The 18,530-nt window shown below is 52.2% G+C and overlaps 8 protein-coding genes across 8 annotated transcripts; 1 reads left to right on the top strand and 7 right to left on the bottom strand.

Annotated features, from left to right (window-relative positions):
- Positions 1 to 1,141: 1,141 nt before the first annotated feature.
- J4E78_008214 (uncharacterized protein) lies at positions 1,142 to 3,453 on the bottom strand (the record flags this gene model as incomplete). The annotated part of the gene is made up of 3 exons (XM_049368816.1): positions 1,142 to 1,171; positions 1,201 to 1,957; positions 2,771 to 3,453. 3 exons carry the CDS (start codon positions 3,451 to 3,453, stop codon positions 1,142 to 1,144), a joined length of 1,470 nt encoding a protein of 489 aa, XP_049219781.1.
- A 655-nt stretch (positions 3,454 to 4,108) lies between these two features.
- J4E78_008213 (uncharacterized protein) lies at positions 4,109 to 5,626 on the top strand (the record flags this gene model as incomplete). Its single annotated transcript, XM_049368815.1, has 1 exon — positions 4,109 to 5,626. One exon carries the CDS (start codon positions 4,109 to 4,111, stop codon positions 5,624 to 5,626), a length of 1,518 nt encoding a protein of 505 aa, XP_049219780.1.
- A 131-nt stretch (positions 5,627 to 5,757) lies between these two features.
- Positions 5,758 to 6,797, bottom strand: J4E78_008212 (uncharacterized protein; the record flags this gene model as incomplete). The annotated part of the gene is made up of 2 exons (XM_049368814.1): positions 5,758 to 6,725; positions 6,779 to 6,797. 2 exons carry the CDS (start codon positions 6,795 to 6,797, stop codon positions 5,758 to 5,760), a joined length of 987 nt encoding a protein of 328 aa, XP_049219779.1.
- Positions 6,798 to 7,118: 321 nt separating this feature from the next.
- SFC1 (Mitochondrial succinate-fumarate transporter) lies at positions 7,119 to 8,418 on the bottom strand (the record flags this gene model as incomplete). Its single annotated transcript, XM_049368813.1, has 6 exons — positions 7,119 to 7,284; positions 7,335 to 7,773; positions 7,859 to 8,054; positions 8,129 to 8,178; positions 8,237 to 8,284; positions 8,352 to 8,418. 6 exons carry the CDS (start codon positions 8,416 to 8,418, stop codon positions 7,119 to 7,121), a joined length of 966 nt encoding a protein of 321 aa, XP_049219778.1.
- Positions 8,419 to 9,384: 966 nt separating this feature from the next.
- J4E78_008210 (uncharacterized protein) lies at positions 9,385 to 12,252 on the bottom strand (the record flags this gene model as incomplete). The annotated part of the gene is made up of 4 exons (XM_049368812.1): positions 9,385 to 11,011; positions 11,062 to 11,301; positions 11,348 to 12,039; positions 12,244 to 12,252. 4 exons carry the CDS (start codon positions 12,250 to 12,252, stop codon positions 9,385 to 9,387), a joined length of 2,568 nt encoding a protein of 855 aa, XP_049219777.1.
- A 293-nt stretch (positions 12,253 to 12,545) lies between these two features.
- On the bottom strand, positions 12,546 to 13,805 carry J4E78_008209 (uncharacterized protein; the record flags this gene model as incomplete). The annotated part of the gene is made up of 1 exon (XM_049368811.1): positions 12,546 to 13,805. One exon carries the CDS (start codon positions 13,803 to 13,805, stop codon positions 12,546 to 12,548), a length of 1,260 nt encoding a protein of 419 aa, XP_049219776.1.
- Positions 13,806 to 14,443: 638 nt separating this feature from the next.
- Positions 14,444 to 15,994, bottom strand: J4E78_008208 (uncharacterized protein; the record flags this gene model as incomplete). Its single annotated transcript, XM_049368810.1, has 3 exons — positions 14,444 to 14,761; positions 14,830 to 14,907; positions 15,032 to 15,994. 3 exons carry the CDS (start codon positions 15,992 to 15,994, stop codon positions 14,444 to 14,446), a joined length of 1,359 nt encoding a protein of 452 aa, XP_049219775.1.
- A 506-nt stretch (positions 15,995 to 16,500) lies between these two features.
- Positions 16,501 to 17,757, bottom strand: J4E78_008207 (uncharacterized protein; the record flags this gene model as incomplete). Its single annotated transcript, XM_049368809.1, has 3 exons — positions 16,501 to 17,554; positions 17,609 to 17,655; positions 17,722 to 17,757. 3 exons carry the CDS (start codon positions 17,755 to 17,757, stop codon positions 16,501 to 16,503), a joined length of 1,137 nt encoding a protein of 378 aa, XP_049219774.1.
- Positions 17,758 to 18,530: the final 773 nt, after the last annotated feature.

Genomic DNA, 18,530 nt, shown 5'->3' with positions numbered 1-18,530 from the left:
ATTTTTCAGTATACTTCGCAGAGCTGGTGGAACTTACTTTCGTGGATATCTCCCATGTCTTCATATTTGCGGAAGAATAAGCCCATCAGACATGCTGGCAGCTTACTTCCCTGCTTGATTGTTCACGATGCCGGATCATGTGTGGCTTGCCCCTTCGTTTGATGAGCTGAGGATTGCTCAGCGCCTATTTATGTTCTTATAAGCAGACTCCATCTACTGCTCTCCAATTCTCCAGTTCCAGACCATCTTTTTCATCCATAGTCAAAGTTACATTGGCAAGGGCTTCGCACATGATGCTCAATATTCTTGTCATTACACTAGCAGGAGATACATCCACTCCATTCGGTATATCAGATAAGATTGAGCCTCGTCTGATACAACGAGCAGCGGTCCACGAGTCCCGCACGGTAAAGGACGCTATCGACTGCCTCAGTACAGACTGGCCAAATGCTATTCTAGTCCAAAGCAATCACATCCTGGAGAACGAAGAACCGAGCACCACGCTACGTAATCACTTGATCGAACGAACCAGAAACGGCTGTACTACAATATTCACGGGATACTTCCATTGGCCAATGTATAGAGTGGACGCTTTCGAGGCTCTCTTCAAGGACGGTTTCGGGCTTCAGTGGGAGTCAGTAAGAAGTGAGAACGTAATTACTGATCTTGTACAAAACGATCCTGGTTTGCTGCGTACCACGGTCCTCTCCCCAATAATCCAGAATCAAGACCTCCTCCTCCGAGGCGTACCTAAAGAACAGGCCGTATACCGTGCTCGACAACAGCCGGAACGTCTCGCTTCAGTAGCCTTTGCAGCAGTAGGCTCAGGAAAGTTGGGTTTTATAGGATGTGGGGGTGACGAAGTGGACAGACTGGTCTTGGCTATGTGTGGATTAGACCGTCCCACAGATGCTCCTGGGAACTCTTTCAAGAGTTTCCACGGAGACCATTGACTTTACAGGTGTACTCACGATCCTTCTACGTCGGTTTCTGGATTCGAATGAAGATACGTAGATTACATATTCAAGAGTTACCCAAGCCCTCGGCAAACTGTTGACAACTTGCACAGAACCCAAAGGTTCTAGCGGCGTTATACTCCCAACACTGCTGTGCGTAGTCGGGTGTGGTCGTCCCACAGCCATCACCTAATAACACGCAGTCGTACCCATTGCTGAATGCATCAGTCAGGGTTCCACCCACGCACTGGTCGGTATTGACACCTGTGAAGAACAAGGTCCTAATACCCTCTTTATCCAGAAACTCTTTGAGGGGTGTCGTAGCACCCCACATCCCGCTCATCCTGTTCTTATGGATCCAGACGTCAGGCCTACTCTCCAACTTGCTGCCTTCGACATACATGGCATCAAATGGAGGGTAGAGCGCTGCGTTCCAAGAATCGCGCATGAGTAATTTACCCCCCTCTACGGTTTTCCCGTCTGGAAACTTGAGCATCCCGCAGTCAGCACCGATACCACGGTAGAAAGACTGGTTTTCTTTGCCATGTCGATCCATGCTCACGCTTCCTTCTTGGTGTCCAAAAGCGTCGTCGGCTTTGAAATCTGCATCTTCCGGAATGGAGAAGAAGCCAAACGCGCGTTTCACAGCTGGCGGCATCTCTTTGGCTTCTTCCTCCGTAAGCCCCCAATTTACCCATACGACTCTGATGCCAGCCTTGCGTGCAGCTGGGATAGCGTACTTGACCAACTGTTCGCAGGCAATGTGACCAGGACCTTTTTGACCGCGGCCGAAAGCTTCGGAGAGAAAGAAGTTTTGCATGTCAATGATGACAAGGGCCGATTTCGAAGGATCGATTGTGATGGCATCAGCTCGTGTCTGGATGGTGTGTGTGGGCCCGATAGTTGGTGACGAGTGCGTAGAGGGATGAGTGAGGTCAAAGCCATTCTTGGTAGAGTGCGACCAGAAGTTTGAAGGTGATCCTATCAAGGCTTTTCGATGACTGTTGAGAGGGATAATAGACGACATGATTGTGAGAACAGATGTTATGCTAGATTGAAGTGATCAAAGATCGATTTTTGATGGTAGATTGTGCTTAATGTCTTCATGAAGATGCAGAATGGTATGTGTTAAGTAGATAGATGATCATACTGGCGATGAATATAAGTCTTCAAGCAGTCATCGGATGCTGTGGCCACTATCAGAGTGCCAGATAAGGAAGGCCATTAGCTCACCTGCCGAGGTGGGGTAGGCCGGGGTAGATCCGGAGATAGTCGTTTTGTCGAGGATATGACCAAGATGTCTTTCAACACACATATGTATGTCTAATGCGTAGTACGAGATCGATCTGGGGTGGAGATCGTTTGCGCAGAATCAGCGAACAGTTGCGTAATTGTCTGATAGACACTTCAGATGAATGTAGCTTCTGAAACGATACCAGGCTGCGCGTATGAGCGCGGCGAACACGCATGATACACTGGAAGAGAATGGAGTATACAGGCCATGGTCTCCTACTGGTTGTATTGGCTGTTACCGGGTTCCCGCAAGCCGCAACCTCGCAACTTGCACAAGCTGTGGTGCCTCTTCTTTGTAAAGGGCCGCGCTGTCAGAGTCGACTATCATACGCAAATAATTCCTGTGTTCTTCTTCATGACCAATAGACTTGTGATACTCCGCAAGTTGTAACATGGAAGGTTTGTGTCCAACGACAGACGCCACATGTAACCACTCTCGCGCAAGCTTCGCGGCGCTTCCGCGTCTCCAGGTCAGTAACCAGTTGAGCGCATGTCGTATGCTACCATTTTCTAAAACAGACGAGTTCGATGCTGCCACTTCTTGATAGAAGCCAGTGAGGTCCAGTATGGCTTGTCTGTGACCGGATGCTGCTGCTTTGCTCGTATACCGCAACCACTTTTCGCTTGTTTTCGGCTCATAGGCTGCGAGTTCGTAGTATGAAAGCGGATCATCACCTTCGAGAGCGCCTTTCTGGAAATATGACTGGGCTTCTGCCTGTACTTTCGGATCTTTGTCTGCCTTGAGTAGATAACCGAGCGCATTCCAGGGTGCTATAAGGGGAAATTGCATCGCATGCGTTAATGGCCTTCCAGTTTGATCATTAAGAGTTGAAGGCTTGATGGCTTCTTGGTATGCTTTTATGGCCTCTTGCTTCTGTCCTGCTTGCTCAAGGAAGAGTCCTCTTAGAGTCAAAACTTCAACTACTAGAGTTGGAGTCTTTTCCAAGGTCTGCAAGTCAATCGTGTCGAGCAGCTGGCGGTATTGGGCGATATCTTTCTGTGGAAAGAGCCTTGCAATCTCTTGAGCGGGCTGGTTGCCCAAACTGCCAAGGTAGACGACAGTCAGGATGTGTACGATCGCGAGAGGATCCCCAGCTTGCGCACATCCTTGCAGAAGCATAACAGCGACTTCTTTGTGCTGACTAGGAGGCAGTCGAGCTCTTATCTCTGGATTGCTGAGATCGGGTACTTTGAATGTGGCCATCGCAAGAGATGTAATATCAATCAATCGGAGGTTGTATTCTGCTCATGTCAGTGCCATCTATAGAGGGGAGTATGGGCCGCGAACCTACTCTCGACTATCCGCAAAACGTTGTCGCTATGGGAAGTTGTTTTCGTTTTCGCAACGAAGTCATTGTAGATGCTCAGAGCCGTACGCGGCTCGATATTGAGTACGCTTTGTTGCTTGCATATGGTGTAGAAGCCCAGTCGAGCGCGAGTATCAACATCAACACGTGCCTTTGGATCCAATTTTCGGTTGATGGAATAATTCTGGGTTCGCATGCCTGTTGCAAGCCAATGCGAGGCCATCGGATATCTCGTAGCATTGTAGCGGATGGCTAGAGTTGTTTGACGCGATCGGCACGACAAACATGGCTCTAGGCGCGCGACTGCGCTTGCTGAGCGTAATACTGCGCGAGGAGTCAACATAGTTACGAGATGACTGCTCGATAGTTGGTGAATGGCGATACGGTGATCCTTGGAATTCACCAGGCCCGCTAGTCTCGGGGGTCCGCAATGGCCGCGAAATCTTGGCACGCCAGAATCTTTTCCACATCGCGCGATCCACCAACGCAGCAACGACAAGAACAGTCGCGGTTCGCACACGACGCGTATCAACCCACAGCAACGAAGACGCAATGGTCACTACACGAGGCGGAACAGAGACGCCAGGCGCACCGACACCGACGCCGCGCAGCTCGACAAGGAAAGCCGCAGGAAAGCGAGAACTCGAGTCGCTAGAGACGCCGACACAAACGAAAAGGCAGAGGAAGTCTGCGCCCACGTCGTCCTCCAAGAAGAGATCTGCCAAGCAGACCGCCGATTCGGATGCGCCTTCACAAGGACTTTCGCAAGAGTCCGTAGAAGATGTCTCGGACACAATCGCTGTCGCCGCGGCGCCTGCGACCCAAGACCCTCAGACGCCGACACAGGATGGATTTCTGCCACTCCGACGCCGATCGAGCCCCCACGTTGTAGTCAGCAGGAAGTCGCCGGATGATTCGACGGCCACGGACAGCTTCGGTGAAGGCAGGGAAGAGGCGCCGGCAACTTCACAAAATCCGTCCTTTTACACACCAGCGCAGCAGCCTGGTTCAGGCTCAGGCTCAGTATACGCGACGCCCGCCACAACATTTAAGCAACCTGAGGGATCACCTACACCCAAGGCTAAGACGGGAGATGGCCAGACGCTAGCACCAGGCTCAGCCAAGAGAGGCAGAGGCCGCCCGAAGAAGGTTGTAGAGACGCCGTCCAAGTTCCCCGACGAGATTCCAACGTCCTCGTACGAGAGCAGCACAGCTCCTATACCCTCGCAAGGCGACGCGCCTCCTTCAGCACAACCTGAAAAGACGCATAGACGCTTTGGTAGCGAGGAGCCTGCCGAGTCGCAAGATTCGCCCGTTGCGATCAAGCAAGGCCACAAGCGATATGAAGCTTCTCAGCCCATCGAGTCACTACCCCCAACGCAAACAAGCCAAGTCGACCAGGACGAAGCAAGCGATTCGGACGACGAAGCCCCCGAGGTAGTCACCACAGCTGCTGCAAGCTCGAAAGCACGAGCTACACAAGCCGAAGCCGATCGCGCGCAGAAAGCTCAGCAAGCAAAGGAACAGGCCAAGCGACAAGCGCGCGAAGAACTCGTTGCCGCCCAGCAAGCTGCAAAGCGCGAGCGTGAGGAGAAGAAGGCGAAGAAACTGGCAAAGAAAGCTGCCAAGGAAGCAAAGGCTGCCGCCGGCCCCCTCGACAAAGAGCCAGAAGTTGCGTCGCGCATGGACATCGACGTATCCAACGGTCTCCTGCCCGCTTCCCTCCTCGAGACCATCGACGACCAGCGCCCTCCCACGCCACCGCCCCAGCGCCGCGGAAAGACAGAGGAGGAACTTAGAAAGGAGAAGCTCAACCACCACATCAAGTTTCTGGAGCGCGTCGACAAGCCAGCGAAGGATGTGAAGAAGGGCAAGCTCAGCGTAGCGGTATTGGCACAGCAGAACCGGGTGCTGCCGCCCAAGGTCAACAGGAATACAAAGAACGTACGTGAACACTGGTTGAAGGGGCGTGAAATGGACAAGAAGGCAGGGAGACCCGGCGTTAGATTCGGAAAGAAGATGGAGAGGAGGCCGCATGGTAACCGGGGTTTCTTGAGGAATGGAGAGTAGATAATAGCACAGTGCCAGTCGGACTTGTGCAGTATGACGCAAAAGATATCCATTGCCATGTTGACGTTTATGCCTTTTACGATGGGCTTTGCCGCCCACTGTGTTGCCCACTTTCATGCCTGCTATGCCATCTACCGCCGTCCAGGCCTCTTCGGCTTCGCAAATCCCTTGCTCTCCTCCTTCTTCTCCACCTTGAACTCGTCCAGGATAACCTGCTCAGTAATCTCATCCGGATCCGTCGCCTCAATCTTCTTCTCCACCTTGAGCCCACCATCGTTCTGCGCCAGACTGACCACATTGCCCCTACTCGCTGCATACAGCATCCTCTCCCTGATCTTCGCTCCGCTCGGACACGTCGAGATGAACACGATACTCGCAGCAGCGTCATCATGACGGTAGAACGAGTACCGCGGCTCCTTAGCATCGATAGCCTGTGAGAGAGTCGAAGGCGTCGCTGATGAAGAAGACACAAGCTGAAGCGTCTCCGACGCGCCGTCCATGCGCAATTGCACAAGATTATCCGTTCCACCCTGTCCCAACTTCTTCAACGCCCCGCCAATCTCATCATCAGCCCGAATAGCGATTCTGCCTCCTTGGGCCAGACCCTGGCCGCGTGTGCCTCTGCTCTCCAGGGCTTCAGCGTCCTTGATGTCCTGCAGCGATTGTTCCTCCGCTGTCAGCGGGTTATCAGACGCTGTATGTGCAATGTGTTTCTCCCAGCCTTCCGGCGTGAGCTCTGATGCTTCGGTCGTGAAGACACTCTCGCTGAAATGCTCTCCGCCTAGTTCGCGCACGAGTGTGAGGCGCGTGGATGCGAAGAGCATTTTCTGGCGTACCGGCGCGGCATTGGGTACGTATGTTACGGCTACGAGAGATTTGTCGGGCGAGGAGAGCGAGTCGGCGCGGCGCAGGAGAATGTAGAGTGCGGCATTGGGCTGGATGTGGGATTGAAGATTGGAGAGGTCGGCGAGGAAAGTCGATGCTGACGAGGATATGGTGTCGCTAGGGATGATGGTTTCGTTTTGGATTGTGGCTAGGATTCCGCGTTGCGAGCTTGAGGTTATGAGGCTGCCGACGGCGGATTTGAGCTCCTGGGCAGCTATGGGGGTTGTTAGTGGGGTGCGAGGTTGGAACGCGCTGGAAGATCGTTACCGGAGATACCAGACTGCATCTTGGCAAGTCTCTACTGCACTATATTCTGTGGTTGTCGGGACACTCAAAGAAAAGGCTGCAATGTTGTTGAATGCATTGATTTCAACGTGTACACTGACGTCGAACCAGCGGTGATGATGTACTATAGTGGGGCAGGTGGGCTGGACGGCCGATGCACCTTGGCAGCCCTGCTTCTATCATGCAGTCTGGTTCCTGAGTGGCGTTTCTGAAATCCATTTGTTGTTGTATTTCACATGAATTACAGGCTTCCACATGCTTGGAAATCAACCTATGCTTATCGAATGGCGCTCTTCAACGGACTGTGAAACACAATGCAAGCTCACTCCTCATATGCCCCACCAGGGAGCATCTCTCTGCCTTTCTCCAACACACCCTTCAGATATTCGTACACGGTAAATGTGACAGCTTGACCGGGGGCTACTCGCATCACACGCGGTGTGATACCCTTGTAGAAACTGCGGATACCTTCTTGCTTCCACATGTCGCTGTGAATTGTCAGCTAACACTCGGAAGTTGGTTGCGCTCGAGAACTTACTTTCCGATGTTTACTATCCTTTGAATGGCAGTTTGGCCTGCCTCCGCGGGCGTCTTCTGCAACCTCGTCTTGATGGTGTCGATCGGCGCGTTCGTAAAAGGACCAACAGCACCACTAATCAGACCGATCAAACTCGTCTCGTAGCCCGGCAAATCCGTTGTGCCATGGTACTTCTGTAACTGTGCCCTGAGTTCCGAGTACGCAGTGAAGTTTGCCGCTTGGTTTGTTCCCTGACGCAAGGCTGTGAGCGAGACACCACGCCATAATGCGCCTGCACCTTCTTCCTTGATGACGGTATACATGGCATGCGCGGCGTTTCGGTACTTGGGTATATCGAGCGGATCGGCCATCGAGTGGTGCTGCGCTTGAAGACGGATCTTGACGACCTCCATGGGTGTGACGACGAGAACGGCCTCCGTAACACCAGCGGCAAGACCAGCTGTAAAGTGTTAGTATTCGGTCATTCTTGAGTAGACTATGTTCCGAAAAGATGCGCCTTGCGATTCCGCGAGCTTCAAACTTACCCATGAATGTAGACTTTGACGCGACATTGCCCTCTTTGTCCGCTAACATCTGCTTATACCACTCATAACTTGTGAAGCGTATGGCCATCTTCGGGACGATGCCTGTGAGAACGGCGCCTAATCCCTTATATAGGCCTAATGCTGTCTCTCTCTTCACGATCTCAGTTCCGGTCGTAATAAACCCGCGCTTCTTTGCCTGTAATGTACACCAGTCAGTGACGTTCTGGATAGTATATGCCGACCGCTTCGAAAGCATAATTTGGTACGTACTCCTGGAGCGCGAGCTCGTCTCGACAGTTGCATGCGGACTTTGATCGTATCTGATATCCAGTTAGACTTGATGCGCAGATAACGTAGGCTTGGGGACTTGTAACTCACCGAGAGGATGACACGCAAGTGCCTCCATCATTCCAGCACCGCCACCGGCTTCATGTCGCGTCAGTATCCTGCCATCGCGGTCGCATACCCTCCAAATTCACAACTTGAGGCTTACCGATCAAGTTTGTAGCCGCCGACGCGGGCTTCTTGCCGCCAGGCCCTTGTACTGATTTCGCAGACATGTTGTGTAGAGTTGGAGCGCAAGTGTCCAGGAAGGTGTTTGCTGCGACGAATTGGGACCAAAGGGCGTCCAAGACACGAGCACGTGGGGTTACACGAGATTGTGACACTGAAAGAGCGATCCTGAGCTATAGCCCAACTTTCTGAACGAGAGCTGTAATGCGCTTTAGAAACCTCGGCTTCTAGAGATGACGACAGAGGAAGAGCAAGCAAGCTAATCAATAGCAACAGCTATGCGACGGGTATCAAGAAGGAGACTCGAAATGAGGTTTAGGAAAGCGAGAAAAGCACGAGCGCAAGGAAATCATTCAGTCATATTCCATACATCGCTGATCAGAAGCCTGCCTTGACTACCCGCGGGTGTGAGGACAAACACCCATTTGCTCCGCCAGCCTCGGCCCTTGCGTGAGCCCAGACCGCGTGTCTTAGTGTCGACTGGCACGCGTTTGTCTGGCAGCTGGCAAACAATGGGGTACCTTGGCAAACCCCGGATTTCGCCTTGGGTGGGCGAGCGGAAGTTACGATGCGCTGATGTCGTTCGGCCGGCGATCGGCTCGAGGAATTACGTTGCCGAGCCACAGTTGCCCAGCTGCCCAAGCAATTGGCCGTTCATCATGGCCTGCTTGGGATGATAGCACATGCAATCCTGGTGTTATGCCTGAATTCGAGTCTCGCGTGTTTCCGGGTTCGCGCTTTCACAAGCTCGTGTAGACGAGCGTCTGATGATGGATGAGGGGTGGAATGATCGACATGTGAAAGTGTGGGAGATGACGTTGGAGGGGCTGTCGGAAACTCTCCGCTGCAGAGCCCATCCTGAAAGCGGCCGACGTGCACGTGCGCGAAGATGCCTCGGAAGATGCCCAGGCAATCCTGACTGTCCTACAAGATGTTCCTCGGGACGTATTGAAGGAGAGATAAAAATGGGTATATTCTTACTACATCAAACGCTTCCCTCGGCAAACCTACAATCAGATGAATCTGACCTCATTGAACAGACTTGACCTGACCTGCATCAACGCAACCAGCTCCAACACAAAGTTCTGCAGTATGACCACGTTTGTAATGATGTGTAGTAAGCTCGCCTCTCGAATATCATCGTCTTCTGAATCCTCAGCACCTGTCGCCGCGTCATCAGAAGGTTCCTTCGGTGGTGGTTGGAACTTCGATAGCATGACCTCTACCTCCTTTGATCCAGCCGGCCGGCGGAAGCGAATACGCCTCTTGCCGAACTGACTCATCCTGATCTGTGATATGCTAGCGTCGACGTCGGACATCAAAGAAGGCTGCTGTACGGCGTATGTTCCTGACATAGGGGACGATGCTCGGGCAGGTGAACCAACGAGTGTCTGGCCTCCATATCTTGATGGTGCGGGTGATGTAGTGGGGGTGTTCCTTGCTTCAGAAAGAGTTTCCTTCCTACCTCTCGGAGATTGCGCTCTTGAGGGCGTTGTCGGTTGGTTACGTACGTGTTGTGGTATCTGCGGTGTCCAAGATCCAACTGGAGTTTCCGAGGGAGGTCGCGCAGGCTTTGACTGAGGCGTCGACATTTTTGACTCCTCTACGAGATCCTGATGGAAGCGGAAAGCATGCTTACGGTTCGCGACGTGCTCGTCCCAGTCCTTGATATCGCTGCGCAGGGCATCGACTTGCGTCTGGAGACGTTGCAGGCATGCAAACAGTTGAGGAGTAGCAGAGGACTCCCATTTCGGAAACCTTTCTGCCAGGAACATGGCGCGCAAGTTTTCATTCGTGAACGACTCGACTTCAGGACTGTCGCTTTCGAAGTGATAGTCGGCAGGATCCACGGATAACCATCCTTCCAGACGTAGCTGTGAGCAGGTGCCGAGCGTAATCAATGCCTCAGTAAGCGCCAGGTTTGTCTCGACATCGTTCGTAAGGAACCTCAGAAGTAAATCCATGAGAGACTGGAAGAGCGGATCTTCTGGAAGCAACTGATGTGGATCCACCTCCCTAGCTGAAGCTTCCGTCGAGTCGAAGTATCCTGGACTCTTCGATGACGTCGTGGGTAAAGCGATGGTCTTCAAAGAGCAGGGATGTGACTCCAACAAACTCAGAGTATCTTTTAGATAGTTCTCGTACGCTTCATCAACACCTTCCAAGCCGGCGAGATCGATGGCAAGGTTTAGGTACAGCTCAAGCTCCTTGTTCAGGGATCCAACAGTTCTATTGTGTTCTTTATGATGCAAGTTCATCACCTTGACGAGAGATCCGAGAGCGTATCCATGGCTTTTGCTCAGTATCACAGTCGTCAACTTCAATGATGCAATGACCGTCTGTGGATTGCGCGATGCGGTGCTTCCCAAGACCAAGTCGACCAGATTAAACAAGGATGGGTTCAATTTGTCTTCATCCTTATCCGATGCAGTAAGCAGCATAAGTGACTGACGGCGCTTGACAGCTGCGGGGGACCGTGGTGTCGTGGTAGACGCGTAGTCCAGGAGTGCGAGTAGATACTGAAGCATCATGTGCACGAGCTCGGGGTGGTCAAGCGCATCTAGTATATGGCGAAGGTACGTAAGTACTGCGACGGATGAACCGCCATCGGCGTCGGACGACTCAAGTAGTGAAGGGTATCTGCACGGAGTCAGCTGTGTACATATTGAAGACATATGAGAGTAACACACAATAGCTGCTGGAGGAACAAAGCTTGGAAGTGGTCAATCAATGTTACTCTAACATCCAGAGATCTGCAATGCTCGAGCACATCTTGCCAGAAGGCAAGGTAAGACAAGAAGGTGAGCAGATGGCTCTGGAAGTCGGGTGTGAAGAAGTTCTCTGCTTGTGGATTGGGCTGCATCTCGGTATAGTCGGAGAGTAGTAAGACAGGAGGCAGGTCGTGCGCGGGGTGGAGTATCGACAGCTTTCTGGACAATGTTAGCTTCGTTGTCTCGGGTTCGGTGCGCTTCATACCTGCTCATCTGGCTGTATAGTGCTCCTAGACCGGTCGCCATCAGCGTAGGCAGATCGCTGTTGACGATCCACTGCTCTAGATCCATGGACCTAGACGCAGACTCGAAAATGTACAGCAATCCGGTGCGCGCAAAATCCCCGATACGGCCTTCGTGGTGGACATGGTCGATGAGCTGATAGCACAACGGAAAGTCCTCTTTCTGTGTGACGCCGGCGAAATCGGTTTTGGGATTCAACACTCGTCCCTCACTGTTTGCGGATGTAGTCGTAAACCAGACATGCAGAATCTCTGGCTGTAGCCGGATCTTGGCTGCGATGCCGAAGAGCAGCTCCACGATGTCGGCCTCGATGTCCTCTCCTATGCCCATGCTGCCAGACCCGACTGTGCGGTCGATGAAGTTCATGAGCGAGGCGGCGAAGACGTCGTTCTCGAGGAAGTCCTCTTCCTCGCTGTCGATGAGGGCATTGTAGAAGGCCACGGCGTCCCTAACGGTACCCTCATCGTGTGCCGTCGCCGCGATCTTGGAGACAGCCGTGTATATCTGCTGGGCGGCGGCGAACTGGAGGCACATGTGCGGCGCCGGGGATCGCGACTCATCGCTGAGGATGGCTGTGAGGGCCTGGAAGCCGCGCCGGATGTTGCCCAGGGCTTCGCGGTCGTGGGCGAGGTTGGTCGACTTCTGCCATGTTTGCTGCCGTGTGTCAGACTCGCAGCATTTCGGGTTACGCAGCCAGGCCTACCAGTATCTGATTGTAGCGCTGGCGGAAGCGTGCCAGCCGCTGTTGCGGGTTGTTCGGGGCGGCCTGCTTCTTCTTCTGGGACGACCCGCCGAGTAGCCTCACCCACTTGCTGTCGTCAGTGCGCGAACCATAGCTGCAGCAGGGCGAAGACGTACGAAATCCATTTGATGTCCTACTCACCCCGCATTTGCGCCGTGTACGTGGGGTCCAAGGGTGGAAAGGAGTGATGTCGACGCGGAGCGCGCCGTTGTGGTGCGAGCTCGAAACCAATCGCGTTGCATCCTTCTCCGCAGCGCAGGCAGTCACTATTCACAACACACAACCTTGGAAAGAGTCTTGGGAAAGCACATTTGACATCAAGTATTATTAACATTACCAAGATTCTACAACTGCAAAGAACACACGGAAACATCACAAGCTATGAAAATAGGAAAATTCGCTATGCACACAGTCAAACTCAGATCGCAGCCTCCTCCTTCGTCCACTTGACCTCCTTCTTGACCTTGTCCCCATTCAGCGTCGGCAGCCCACTCATCCCCAGCATGTAATCCCTCCCCTTCAGAACCCACACGAAGAATGAAGGTACCTTCCATCCAAAAACGGCACCAACACCGCCTCCGCTACCGATGGGGACAACCATAGACTCCGTCGTATTAGCCGTGTACACTCTGTCCTTGCCCTTGGGTTTCGCCTCTGGAAGCATGGGGTTGTAAGAGAGCAGGTCGCGCTTGATGTTGGTGACTAGGGTAGGTAGAGCCAGGTTAATGTCCCAGTAGTTGTTGCGCGAATATGATGCGATGTCGCCGAAGCCGTAGACGCGGGGGCCTGCGATGTCGACGCGAAGGGTGGAGTCGTTCGTTACGAGGTAGCCCTTTTCATTGAGCAATTGATCTGGCAGCCACGACGAGTTTGGTTGAACGCCGTAAGCGGGAACGTAGAGGTCTGCTTCAAGCTTGCCACCGTTCTTGAGGGTCAGCGCCGTGCGACCATCTTTTGTCTGCGTTGAATCGACCACTCGCGTGTTGTAGACAATCTCCACCCCGAGCGCTTTGAGTTTCTGCTCTGCAACTTTGGCGATTGCAGGCCGGAGACCGGGGAGAAGCTGCTTGTCCGATGTAATCAGGGTAACGTCAACTTTTGGCTGCACCTTGCTGAACCATCCTGGCTTGCCGTTGCGATGCTCAGCAACTTCGCCCGCAAATTCTACGCCTGTTGCGCCTCCTCCAACGATAACAATCTTCTTCGCCGATGCGATTTGCTCATTTGCCGAGCTAATCGCGTTCAGGGTACTTTGAGCATCGGCGCTCATCGAGAAAGCTTGGAAATAAGTCTTGCTTCCAGTTGCCACGACGAGTGCGTGATACGTCAATGATTCGTCTTCTTGTCCCTTGTTGCTGCGAAATAGGAGGCGTCGCGATGATGGCTCTAGACCCGTAGCAGAGGCTTCGATGAAAGTAAAGTCGTCTTTGGAGTACTGCTTGAAGCCCTCATGCAGATCGAAGAGGACTTTGTCCGTCGACATGCGCTCAGTAGAAGCTGCCACTCGTGGAGAGGCAACCCTGAAGTACCACTGTGAAGATGGCGAGATGTTGTAGACATGATACTTGGCGTCATTCTTTGCCTTGAGAGCTGGTAGAATGTGCTTCAGGATGTAATGGGTTGCCTGTATGCCCGCGCCCGATGCGCCAACAATGACAATGTTGCGTTGTTCTGACATCGTGAAAATGGTCGTGCAGGAAGTCGGAAGTGATGTAGAAGTAAGTATATGAGATGATCTGTGATATGCTCGATATGTCTCGAAATGGGATGTTGAGATGCAATGTGTTAAATGATCTAAAAGCCGAAGATGCGTTGCTCTACATATACTCACCTCTTCAACCGCGTATGCACCGAGCGCCTGTCATCACCTGAACGACGGACCAATTTTTCGGGAAACTTGTAATCAAGCACTGAGCCCCAGTCACATCAACGTAAGGCCCTACAGACATTTCCTCGCTGTGTCGGCCGTTAACGCGTCGCGATAGCACACAAGCGAGGTTTGTAATGAGGGAAGGGCAGAACCGCCGGTCGGATGCCCACAGATCCGTGAGACCGACAGTTCGTAAGCACATCGCCAAGGCATCGGCAGCTCTCATTGGCTCTGATGCTTAAGGACGCTGCATTTCCGCTTGCTGATCCAAGGATTTATCAATCACTACTGTCTTTTCCCCCCACAAGCTTTATTTGTTTCGCGTTTATGAAACTTAGTCACATTGAACGAAGAATGCGATATCACACCTACTCCCCAATGGACCATGAACACCTCCAGATCCCAGCCACAAGGCACACAAGAGGTTCCTCGATCAGAGCATGCGCTCAAATCAAGTCCACGAAATCGTCTTCATCCTCCCATTCATCACTCCCCGACTCGCTGATTTCGTCATCCGATCCTTCCACCAGCCCATTTCCTCCATGCGCGTCGTTCATGTGCTGGTACACTACCTCCACTTCTGAGAAGACCTTGAGACACACCCAGCATATGTGTCCGTGACAACCGTTGCACTCGACGTGGTTGCATCCCTCGACTTTCTCGATAAGTGTGGCGCATTTTCGGCATTCTTTTGTACCAGCGGCCGCTTTGTACTCGTCCAGAAGCTGCTCGTTACGCTCATTCTTGAGGACACGCGATTCATACTGTGCGCAAGTCCAGCCGACATGGGGCTCTGCATGGCATAGAGTACACGTCTGGGTCAGACATGTACGGCATGTGAAGATCCCATGAGATCCGCCGCGCCGATACACTGCTTTGCAGTCAGGCGCTCGACAGTTGCGATAGATAGCTGGAGAGGATCGGATATAATGATTTAACGATGCCTTGAGCAACGCATCGATCATCGTGCCGGTAGGGTGTTTATGTAGGTCTGCGATGGCTATTGGTTGTTTGCAGTCGTCGTGCCAACATACTAGCGGAAAGTGATCCTTGCTTAGATCGGATGAAGCTACCTCCAGTTGAAGATCGAAGCATTCCTTGCAGGCATAGTGGCCGCAGTTGGAGAGCTTAACGTCGTTTGTCGCATCGTCGCAGAGGGGACATGTGTGGTGTGGTAGTGGTAAATTTAGCTCAGATATAACCAGCCAGGCGGTCTGCTGAGTGCAATGAAGGACCAGTGCTTTCTTTAGCACATCAAGGCTGACTTTTGTCTCACCCAACTTGACCCGAGCACGGGCAACCTTGTCCGACGTAAGAAGCTCTTGGAAGTTTTTCAAAGTTAATTTGATAGTGGTCGTTTCTTCCAATGTGCTCTGCATGATGGCTTTCTCTGCAAGGGTGTGCTCAACAAGCCCCATTCGTGCATCATCCTGTTCAGGATCATAAACACGCAGACGCTGTTGGAACTTATCACTTATGATTGTCACACCGTTTTCTCGTGCCAGGTCTTGTAGCCACCCAGCTCCAGATGCAGTTGCGAAGAAGTCGTGCCAGATCTCGTATCGCGCAGCATGGCCATCTAGTCCCGTGGTCGCTATTCTTCCTGAAAGCTTGGCCTCCAGTATCCTCTTCATGTCGACAACCTCGTTTTGATTTGTTCCCGATAAGCGCAATGTGACCATGTCCTCTCGAGGCTTCCCCCAGACTGCGCTCGCTTCTGCGACTTGCAACATGCAGTTGGTGTCTTCCACATTAACGATGACAGCGTCGGAGAGCTCTTTGAGTGTAGTGAAGTACACAGTATACATCAAATGCGCGTCCAATTCTGCGTTGCCGCTGAGATGCTTCAAGGCTGCAAGCGCATGTTCCGGTAGGTAAAAGCCGGCGATATGGCTCGTGGGCAAGCGTCCACGCACGCTAGAGTGGAGTGTGTTGTTGATGTCCACTCTATAGTAGGTCTTGAGCGAACCAGCAACCGATTCAAGATCGGCCTTCATGGCTGACGACCCAAAGTCACTGCTTGGACGCCATGATATCAGTATCCGTCGTTGATCCGTAGAAGAGTATGGAATGAGTTGGTACCGAAGGCTGGGTGCAATCGGTCCACGCTAGCGACATGAGCAGTCGCGGTGGTGGCGCGCCACTTTCCTCCCTACATGGCCATTGCAACGGCATGAAAACAATGGCCCACTGCAAGCGACGTGAAGAAGGTACCACCGGTGTCCCACGTCTTAGGCAATCGTTGTTCCGTTTCTTTTGTGTGGTAAGGTGCTTTCGAACAACCAGTCATTAGGGCCCATCAAACACAAGCAGAGATCAACAAACATCACGCATATCGCTGTTTGCAGGCACCGGAAGCAATTTGCTTGTCATGGTCGCCCTTCAGGACGCCCCTTTCGACTCCTGTAATAAGATAGGTACGATATAAACCCTCCATGCGCCTGTCCACGCACCAACGCCGATAAACATGTTGACTGTGCAAATGATTCCACAAGCATCAGAATCATGCGGAGTGCAGTGCCTCCAGATCAAAGATACCTTCGTCGATGTTGGGTTCGTATTTGTGTTCCATGTTCTCCATATCGAGATAATCGTACGCGTTGTTGAGACATAAGCTTGGAAGCGATAGGGATGGTTGTGCGTGACTGTGCTCTTCGAAGCTGGGGTGGATTGCGGATAGCGATTCCGAAGATTCATGCAAACTAAATCCCGAGTTCAAAACGGGATCTGAAAGGTATGGTGTCCGTTGAGCGGGGTTCCTTGTTTCAACACGAGGGTAAGAAGTGGTGTCGTGGTCGCCGAGAGAGTAGCTGTACGTCGGAGACGAACTAACATTCGCATTCGATGGAGCGTACCCGTGATAAGCGCTACCAGCGTGCGATTGAAGGATCGGGGCGGGTGGTAGACTAGAGCACGCAAAGTCCTCCAGCGACGTGACTCCATCTGTAGAAATAGCCGACAAAGGCTGTGATCTGATGTTCCATTCCTGGTTGTTGTTGGTTGAATATGGGTCCGCGTTGAAGACTTGTTCGAATGACCAGGGGTCTGCAGCCGCTGGTGTGTACGCATCGAGATTTGTGCTGGTTTTGTTGGCAAGCCTAGGGCTTTGACCGCAGTAGCCCTCGTCATCCGTGGTCGTTCGGAAGGAATCCTCGTGGGACACGGGCGGTGATAGGGGTGTGTGTATGGTCGCGCTCGTTGGAGGGTTCGTCATGAAATCCACTGCCGAATCGACTGATTTCGATCTTGCAGAGTGACGTTCCTGTACGAACCTGCGCGCAAAATCGAGGACCCCGTCTCGAAAGGCTTTCTCTCCCATTGTTCGGCGACCCGCAACGCTCTCAAGCTCGGAGAGTAGTCCATCATACTGGTCACGATCTTCGTTGGCGTAAGGCAAAGGTATGGAATCTTCGGCCTCTTCGGGAAATAAGCGGCGGTAAACCAATCTCCACTTCTCCTCTAGTGTCCTGAGATTACGGTATTCTCCATTCTTAAAGTTGAAATCGGCATTGAGGCGTTCCAGCGATAACCCGTGTACTTGTTTTAAATGATCTCTGCTGTGTGTTAGAACCCAAGCCGGTGAAGAGTGCTGATTTTGAACGCAGACATACTTCAACTTGGCAAGCTCAAGATACCCCTTCCCTTTGCACGATGATAACTGGTGCGCCTTCGGATCATGCTTGTGAAATGGGCAACCCACACGGACTTCCCCCTCTATACCTACCTCGCCATGGTCGCTAGCGCCATCGTCCTCTTGCATGGAGAAGTTGAATTTATCGAGAGCACCATCCACCGGGAACCTGGGTTGGGTCCTGGTTGAAGCGGACCTTTTCCAACCCTTCTGAACCCCACTGGCGTTGCGAATGGGGATGACCGAATTCATTGCCTTCCTTCTAGTCGCCAGAAGTCTGATTGAACCCTTAGGACCAAGGTCCGCATTTTGCTGCGGAAGGGAATATCGCATGGTGATTTCTGTGGATGCGTAAGAGGGAGCTTCTATAGAAAGTTAGCTTTAAGCACATAGAAGAGATTGGAGATTGCATACCAGGCAATCTATATCGGTCAGTCGGTTTCTCTATACGCTTGAAGGCGTTCAAGAGTGCTGACTTTGTTTGCCAGAGATGATAGTGTCTCGCTGCCGGTCAACAAGCGAAACACTACCACCTCGTGACGAGCAGATGATAATATTCAAAAAGAATACTATCAAATGATATGTAACATTGATGTGGCGACAACGTGATAACGATGTATCGACGAGGTCATTGAGAGATCTTTGAGAGATCAAATAACATTGAGTGAACGACGAGTTCAGCAGAAGACACGATGAGTACCTCTCATCTCAAGTTCCAATCAATGCATTATGCATGCAGATCGATGAACACAGAGACGACTGGACCCATCGTAGTGGCTGCTGAACGTCCCAGACTGACAGATCGGCAAATATGCCGTTCTCATCGCGATCCTCAAAAGAGGTTCAAGCGGAATGATGTCTAAGTCTAGATAATCTTGAGATTATAGTCGTTCCATTGGAGT

Source organism: Alternaria triticimaculans (assembly GCF_023758025.1).
Source record: "Alternaria triticimaculans strain BMP 0046 chromosome Unknown scaffold_13, whole genome shotgun sequence".
NCBI lineage: Eukaryota > Fungi > Ascomycota > Dothideomycetes > Pleosporales > Pleosporaceae > Alternaria > Alternaria triticimaculans.
This window is presented reverse-complemented; position numbering and strand designations above follow the sequence as displayed.